Source organism: Montipora capricornis, chromosome 1, assembly GCF_036669925.1.
Source record: "Montipora capricornis isolate CH-2021 chromosome 1, ASM3666992v2, whole genome shotgun sequence".
Lineage (NCBI taxonomy): Eukaryota > Metazoa > Cnidaria > Anthozoa > Scleractinia > Acroporidae > Montipora > Montipora capricornis.
Genome location: NC_090883.1, coordinates 37551303 through 37560312, shown reverse-complemented (window position 1 = coordinate 37560312; position 9010 = coordinate 37551303). Strand labels below are relative to the sequence as shown.

The window sequence follows — 9010 nt, the reverse complement described above, 5'->3', positions numbered from 1 at the left end:
TTCTTAGCCTGAAACTCACCTGGTCGCGTTCTCTATTCTTTTCCATATTCTAGAGAATTTCACGAAAAGGTCCAATCTCGTTCCCAGAGCCCACGTGTCTTTTGGTCAGCTGATTAAAAAAAGGATTGGGGATTGGATAGGTCTAAGAACACAAGCGCGCGCACGCAAAGAATACTACGTCCTTCGCTCCCGAGAGTGCGCAAAATACAACAGGCTTTGTGAAGAATTTAGTAAACATTTAGTCAAGATGCAGAATTATGAGAAATATCACAGAATTACAACAGAAAGAAAAATGCAATTTAATGAAGCTTGTGATAATTTTGTTCAAGTTATCACTTTACAAGTCTTGTCCCCAGTGCTTGTGCGTGCACTTCCAGAGATAATTGATTGATGACACTTCTGTGACGTCAAAAAGTCATTTGTTCATTTTCCAGTGAGTTGGCTCTGTGTTCAAACATTTGTTTTCACAGCGTCTATAATGGGAAAGATGAAGGTTATAATCATATTGTTGCTCTTGACAACAGTATGGGAAAACGTCAGCGAAGGTGAGACCGCGATTTTTTTGTCTTAATTATTTACAAAGTGAGACAATTGAAGGAGGTAAAAATGCCGCGATTTTGTACAAACTTTTGCGGCGAACCATGACTTTAAAAGTCGGTCAGTCTCCAGTAGGCTTTACAAAAGCGTGTTAGTTCCTAAGAATAAAAAGAGATGTTAGCCCGCATTTTCAGGTTTTGTTGCGAAAGTCGAAAAACGGGATCACGGCAAAGTTTGAAAAGCGGAAAATTTTTTAATTGGCCTTAGCCTCAGTTGAAACCAAAGAATTTAGTCCACGTTTTACTTTCAAAACTAAAAGACGGAAAATCATAGTGTACCATTCTAAGAGGTATGTTTTTTGATAATTTGTTCTTTTCACAGGTTCACCACTTCGCTCTCACTTTGTCAGGGATTTCTCTAACATCGCTGTCACCGATGACGACCTGGCAAAAGTGAAATTACAAGGAACGCGGCAGGAGTATCGAACACCCTCAATCCCCCTTACCACCCTACCACCGATTGAAGAGGCACCCGATCCACCTGATTCGCCTGATTCACCAGATTCTGTCTACCAAAAGACAGATCAATCCAAACAGTTTAAACCCCAGGAGTTCACCAACGATCAAGGAAAAGCAATACCACGAGACTCGTGGTTGATTCCTGCACGACCATCACCGCATGTGGACTCCAAAAGACCCAATGATCACAGTTATACGGATAACGATTCACAGAATACCCCAAGAAGGAAGGAACATTTGGAAAGCGTTTCGATAGGACCAGGGCAATCTTTATTGGGAAAGGAATACCTACCGGCCAATACTGACCCGGGACCCGATGCAGGTATACCGGAGGATGCCGCAATTGATACCGCCCTGCAGATTAAAACCAACGAAGATCAAGTTGATTCTCATAGAGTAAGAGAACAGCTGCCTTCCATTAAGAGGGTTCAAAGAAAACTTCGCAGTCTTCTTGAAAATCATTCACCTAATGAAGAACTTCAAAGTCCACCATCCGAGTTGCATCGAAAGGAAGATACAGTCGATATTATTCGACAAGGAATCCATTCTGATAAAGACAACGATAAGGAACAGTCATCAAGAAGCGAAGAAGAATCTTTTACAAACGAAAACCCCGAAGTGTTTACACCAGAAGGACAGTTTACAAGTAAAGGAACTTCCTCTTTGCCAGAGGTCAAAACGGGTGTTCGTCCAGAAAGGACAAGGCCATTGAACATAAGGTGGCCCGTAGCTCAACCTCGGACAAAAAGGGATGACAACACGCGATATAAAGTCAAGAGGAAGAAAAAGGCTGAAGACCCCGCAAAATCAAGCTCGCCTATCATTGTTGCCGGAATAGCCGCTGGAATACTTGTTTTGTTTTGTATCGTGACAGGCGTGTTCCAGTTATGGTAAGCAACCAGTTCTTCACAAATCGTCAGATCAGAGAATAGATGCATTCAAAGTTCAGTTGTAGGGCTTAGCGCCGATGCATTCAATTTTGTTTGAATTTCATCGCACCAAAGTTCTTGTGTCACTTACGACCTGTTTGGTCTGGAGTTTCTCTAAGAGACCCGGCCTTGCTTTTATTCGGGACGTCCTAAGAAATCTGACGATACTTCCAACATGATTGTATTAAAACAATAATTCCTCTAGATGCTTCCTTGTCTGGGGTACAGGAAAATAATAGCAACAAAGTGAAACCTTAAGGAAACGCATGAGCTATACTTTTCTCTTTACGCATTAGCGTTCGTGTGATATTTGTTAATGTTTTTGTTGCCATAACTATTCAGTGTTGATGCACGCTTAGCCTCAAAATACCAAAAGACATTTATTCTACGGCTTGTCGTCTAAGATATTTGTCTGCCTCTTCGTATTTACGTGCACATGCGAAAAAAAAAATGGAACTGAAATGAGACCAGAAAGAACAATGGAAACTGAGAAGAGCCTCCTTCTTATGTTTTGTCCCTTTTTATCTCTCTGAGTCAACTTAGGTCAGTGAATCGATTTCTCTGTTTTAATATTATCATACTGAAATTTGGTTTTATTATGACATTGTTTAGCAAGAAATGTAGGAAGAAACCTCGAGATCTTGATGATCCGGAACTTGGTGCTGCAGCGGACCGTGGAGAAACTGCAACAAGCAAAAAATCATTTTTCAAAAGAAAAGGTGCTATGCGAAAGAAGAAAGGAAATGACAAATCTGCCGCAAAGTCAAAGGATCATCATGCTGGTTCGGAAAAAGCCGATGAGAACACCGCGGGGAAAGAAACAACTCATTATAACACCCAACAAAGTACTCAACCCGGAGAAGTTTGTTTTGTCGACGAAACCGTAGGATCTGATGCATTTAGTGGTTGTCAATCTCCTATGTCTGAACCGTCTTCCTGCACACCCAATGAAACACCCGTGTCCTCCCCAATGAATGGGTTTTCAGGGATATCTCTTCAATCTGAGCCCCCGGATTCATGGAATTGCTCTCAAAGCGGACAAAACAACACACTACCATCAGCATCAACTTCTGCACCAACTTCGGATGACAACGAAACCGCCAACGAAACAACTTCGCCGCACCTCTCTGCCCCTGAGGTAACTGTTGCATGTAACATGCAGGAAGCGTCAACTTGTACCGCAGCGGAATCGACAGGTTTATCCAAGGACTCTGGAGGGTCAGTTGAATGCACCAAGGAAACAAATACAAGTAATTCCTCTACAGAATCCTGTAAAACGCCGGTAGCTCCACTCAATGAAGTGGTAATAACAATCGAAGATGAGGTAGAGACGAAGCTGGTGTTGGTTCAATCAAGTGAGTGTTCGTCAACAGAGCTTCTCTCAAGTGGAACTGGTTCGGCAGCTAAGTTAGCGTTGGATGTTAACGGAAATACTTTGGAAAGCAACAACGAGGAAAAATCATTGCTCGGTTCGGATTACGAATCATCATCTGGAGAGGTCATCTACTCCACTGAGTCGCATTCTACGAAGATTGACTCGACAGCTGATAATGATGACAGTTTTGTGGTGTCTCCTCCATCTGCACCACCCTTGCCTCCACCGCAACCTACACCACCAAAGGCTTCAACAGAACTCAAACGAGGTAAGGAAGGAGCACTTGCCCCGGCGTTTCTCGAACGTCATGAAAAATTTCGGGCTTTTTTCGGGTGTCACAATTCTTTGTGCCTTATCTTAAAAACGGAGAGGTTTTAAGTTAGTAAACTTCACAATTAGTTTGCTCTATGCTATCTTGAATAAACGTTAAAAGAGACAGGCCCTGGAACAACGTGACCTCTCTCCAATAAGAACAATTAAACAACCGTCCAAATACAGAATTTCTTTGTCCAGTGAATAAGTCACTGTTATCTAGAGTATAAACTATACTTCAGTCAAGTTCAACGTTGTCAAAGTTTTTCGGTAAGTCTTTATTTAGGGCGCTTTCCTTTTGTCAGAACTGGCCGGCCAGACCCGTCAGTATGCAAAGACTTGCAACAGTTTGAAGGAACACTTGCATGGTAATCCCTCGCATTCTTCTGAGGGAGTATATATTATCCTCGAAGTGTGTCAATTTGAAGACGTTGTAGAGTTAGTCCTTCCAAATACCCGGTCTGGCCGAACGGTTCTGTCAAATTGGAAAGTGTCCTTAGATTTGCTTAGAGTTGCATATTCACAGTTATGTGAGTAAATACTGAAATCTTTGCAAAGATTGAAGCTGTCGGAAAGCGACTCCTCCAACGGATGAAGTTATACAGTCTCTGAATAACTGGGGCCAGGTGTTCAGTAGATCAGCAGGTGTTGGGGGTATGTGGGTCCCTGATTTGATTCGATTTGATTTGCGTTAATTTGTTGATTTCATTTCACAGTGTCCCCAATTAGTGCTCCAGCGCTATAAGACTAGACACTTAAATAAAGTTCCTTTCCTTTCCTGTGGCGATATTTCTAATCACTATCCTTTCCAACCGCCTCCCCTTTCCCCTCCAAAATCCCCCTATCCCCCAATCGCAGGTTTTACAAGGAAATGAAGTGGAAAAAGCTCTTATTGGAGAAATGACCTCCGTTTTCCCATGTTTTAATTATTAGGAAAGGCGATTGGCGGGCGCAAAGCAAAGAATACTCGCTTTATCATCAGACGTCTTACGTCCAAAAATCATTCCTCTGGATTTCTTGATCACCTAAAAGTAGCATGGTCGAGAATATTAACTGACAAAGACGAGCTTGTGGACAAAAGTAAGGAGAAACGTCGAGTTATCAAGGTGCAGACGGAACAAACACGGACATCTCTCGCCGAAAGCATTGGTTTGGGAAAGGTAACTTTATTTAAAGCGATTCGTAACTTAATAAATATACCCGGCATATATGTTGGCTAGAAATCCACTACCTTCCAGTCTTTCGCTACCATCTTACATCCTTAACCTTAACGGGGGTGGCGTCGGGATTGCTGGCACTTGCTAAAGGTGCCCGAGAACTGGTGGGCGGGAGCGTGCCTTGTCCCGGGGAAGGCTGAGGCGCCAACCTGTCCTACCCCAGTGCCACAACCCATCCATCACTCAATTCATAACACTTGTATCAGCGATCCTAACAATCCCGTGCTATCGGCTCTTAATTCAACGTCTTAATTAAGTCATTACGTGTGTCCTACTGCCAGTAGCTGTCACGTTTTCTTACTGTCAAAAATGTTTCGCCCACAGAGTATCATCATGAATGAAAAACTGGACACGAAGAGACAGAAAAGATGTGTCGTGAGACGCCGTGTAATTCGCAAGGCTTTATCTGCACCATCTGATTCTACCCGTAATCCACATTCTCCTCTGTCAGAAGAAATTGCTTTTGCAAAATCTGTTATTTTGCCTGGAATCACGCATCAGAAGGCCAAGAGACGAAACAAGGAAATGTCTAAGGTTATCGGAAAGATGGTGAATGAATTGCATGACCCCGGTTTTGAAGACAGGATTCGGATCGCAGCTTCAACTATCAACGCTGACGAAGAAACAAGAGATTTAAATGCAAAGGGACTCCATATGAGAAGGGTAAGTGTTTTTATCGATCAACCAAGCATTAGTAACCAAGTTTGCAACTAATTTACGCGCTCGAAATAAAATGATTGACTCTCACATTGCGTAATCGATAGTCTGTCGGTCTACCACATCGATGGGCCCTTGAAGATGAAAAAAGAAAAAAAAAAGACTTTTATGTCGACAATAGGAAAGCGGGAAACGCTTTAAGTTAAAGCCAAACCAGTAAGAAGTTTTCATATACGATTTAAGGTTATCAAGATGGACGCCATGCTGATGAAGAAGAGGGGAAGGAAGAGTACATTCAAATCTGATATCATGTTTGCAAGAAGTGTAATCTTCGGTCCTCCAGCATCCGATCATGCGAAACACCCTCAAATGGGCTGTGGTTGCTATTATTGCAAGAAACACTGGGCTAAAACAGGCGGACAACCATGTTTCATCCCTCCCAAGTGAGTGTTTGTAATAACTTCTGTTGTAGAATCGTGAACCCAGATTAATGCTGCTTGGTCATAAGTTTGTCAAAAGTCAACCGCGGAATCAGGGCACCCCGGGTACGAGCTTTAGCAAAATAGTGCGGACTCAAACTCACAGAAACGAAAAAAGTGCAGAGACGATTGATTATGGCCCGCGTAAACCGCTTCAACAATTGCTTCAACATTCGTTCGATTTTGTTGAATGCTGTTGACCGCTGGGATAGCAAGAAACGCCTGGTATGTAGGGACGCCTGGGGGTGCAGGGATGGCGCAGTGGTAAGCACTCGCCTCTTACCAATGTGGCCCGGGTTTGATTCCCAGACTCGGCGTCACATGTGGGTTGAGTTTGTTAGTTCTCTACTCTGCACCGAGAATATTTCTCCGGGTACTCCGGTTTCCCTTCTCCTCAAAAACCAACATTTGACTTAACTTGCGTTTATTGTTAATTTCAGTTTACAGTGTCCCCAATTAGTGCTTCAGCGCTAGAACGACTAGACACTAGACACTATTCCAGGCTCCAGGGTTTTCGCGCGTATACGTGATGAGAGACCGATTAGTGCGCACGCGCATACCCAACGATGTTGAAAGAGGGTGGCAAACCATAGGTACCCCAACCTCATGGAGTATCGTTGTTGCGTTACATAAATTTTATAAGGGTTTGTATCGGGAATTTAGCGATCGTTATTTAGGGCATTAAAATAGAAATAAAAGTACACCACCAGAATTTCTCACCTTGCCTCCTTTTCTTATTTATGGTATGTTCTTAGCATTTCTGGCCGTTTCAGCGCGATTCTAGGGTGTTTTAGTTCTACCGTTTCTCTCTCGGTCGGACCGAAGGAGCTGTGCTGTGCATACCGGTTTCACTTATGTATTTTTCTTTCTTCAGAGCCGTCGCCATAAACAAAGCAATTCTTCTCATTGACGGAATGTTATACCTGTCAGCCTTGAAGAGCAAACTTCCTACTTTTGATTCTGTTAAAGTTGCACCTAAAGTAAAGTCTGGCGTCTCCACTCAGTCGAAGCCTTCAACGTCCTCCGCTCAAGGCACCAGCTTTTGATTCATTTAAAACAAAAATACGCTGATTTAAATATGTAAAACGTCCCATGATGAACTATCATTTTTATTTTTACTTATATGATAATGAAACTGGATGTGTTCAGAATTCTGATTTGTACAGCATTTTCGTTACGCTATGGTCTTACTTTCAAGAAGTGAAGAAGACGATCTTGAATGTTTTCTTTTTTCGAAATCAGCTATAATAACTTACCTTAAATGATACACTCTTCTTTTAATGCAGCATTTTTCATTTGTCCGAAATGAAACCATTAAAAAAATATTATCGTCCAAACTGTGTGTGTGCTTATTTCACGATACGTTTGCAAAATACAAACAGTATTTTATCAGCATGAACTTTACGATTAATATCTCTAGGAAAATAACCTGATTCACAAATTGAATTAGAGTAAAGACAAATCTAAAAAGATTTCCCCCCCACCCCACCCCACTTGCGCTAGCGTTCAGGCTTTCCTTGTAGAAACTAATCGGATTTGGCTTCGCTCTTGTCTCTGGTGTAGACGTAACCTGCGATCAGGCGTACTTTTCTTTAGACAAGGTGTACGTGTCTAAAGAAAAGTACGCCTGATCGCAGGTTAGTGTAGACGCAGTATTTATTCTGTTCGCGAACATATTACCTGTACCATACCTCTCACGAGTCTCCTATAGGTCAGTGGCAGATCATTCGAATCAGTAATCTTTTTCGAGTGTGCTGGCCCGAGTAATTGTCAATCAGTAAATGTCCTCATTTTAAAACGAAATTTGAAAGCAATATTTGACTGAAACTAAACAACATAACACTTGGAAAGGAGCCTTTGTTTAAAACGTCTCCTTCTACTCCAATTTTTCACCATTTTGCAAGTCCATTCAGAGTATTTTCTCAAATCCCATAAAACACCTTGTTTACCCCCCTCCCATGTTTGCATAATCACTGTTTGCTATTCTCCTGGGACATCAAGATGTCAAAAACAATGGCAAGGTTAAAATTTTGAGGAGTAAACAAGGTGAATTATGGGATTTGAGAAAGCAAATAATGACAAATAGTATGGGCCACTTCCGATAAACTAAAATTCAGCTGGAAACAGAGGTTAAGAGGACTAAAACAAAGGAAAGTGGACGATATGTCGATATTTTTCACATTAATTCCAAAGTGTTCCTATTGCTTTTGTCCTCTCCGCCTCGCCTCGCTATCAAGCTGAATACTGATATTTCGAAAATGGCCTATTCGTAATATCACTGCTGACGCAAAATAACTGCTGACAGTGCAAGCTCACTGAGAAAAGTCAAGAAAAAAATGATGTCATTAAAAGTCCCTACAATCTTACCCCCTAAGTAAAAGTAAGCAATCAAGATGGCCGATTCATGAAAACAAACTTAGCCCTAACGCTGACTCGTTTGTAAATAGGTCGTTGTCGTTTAGATTCACTGGGACACTTCCAGATGTTTTGCAAAATTGGACCGCGTGTCTCTACGATTTAGCTTTATTTCTGGACATAAGTTGTCACAGTAGTGTCTTTCCCTTGATCTTCCCATTTTTGGGTACCTTTAAAGTAGCAATGATACCACAGATATTATTAATCATAACCATTACAATCTTTTCAAATTTGATTGGGGCATAGACATTCATAAATGGAGGTCAATTTATGATTCTTTTGTCCAAGTGCAAATTAGCCTACCAAGCCTCGATACCATACAGTGAATTGAAAAGAATTCTTGCTCTAAATTGAGGCTTGGTAGGCTAATTTGCACTTGGACAAAAGAATTATAAATGTGACCGCCATTTATGAATAAGGTCTATTAACTGCTTTATTTTTCACTTATTATTGTGTAGCAACAACCACTTACCCTACCAAACTGGAAATCTGTAACAGTAGAAAATGAAAAGGAATGAATTTGTTTTCTCGGAAATTGTAATGGTTATGATTAATTTGGTTAACAGGACTT

General features: G+C 41.6%; 2 protein-coding genes across 2 annotated transcripts; both read left to right on the top strand.

Annotated features, from left to right (window-relative positions):
• Positions 1-478: 478 nt before the first annotated feature.
• Positions 479-4209, top strand: LOC138014820 (microtubule-associated protein futsch-like). Its single transcript, XM_068861783.1, has 4 exons — positions 479-545; positions 919-1945; positions 2597-3627; positions 3977-4209. Exons 1-4 carry the CDS (start codon positions 479-481, stop codon positions 4207-4209), a joined length of 2358 nt encoding a protein of 785 aa, XP_068717884.1.
• Positions 4210-5378: 1169 nt separating this feature from the next.
• Positions 5379-7323, top strand: LOC138053283 (uncharacterized). The gene is made up of 3 exons (XM_068899941.1): positions 5379-5551; positions 5789-5988; positions 6899-7323. Exons 1-3 carry the CDS (start codon positions 5414-5416, stop codon positions 7068-7070), a joined length of 510 nt encoding a protein of 169 aa, XP_068756042.1. The 5' UTR covers positions 5379-5413; the 3' UTR covers positions 7071-7323.
• The last annotated feature ends 1687 nt before the right edge of the window (positions 7324-9010 follow it).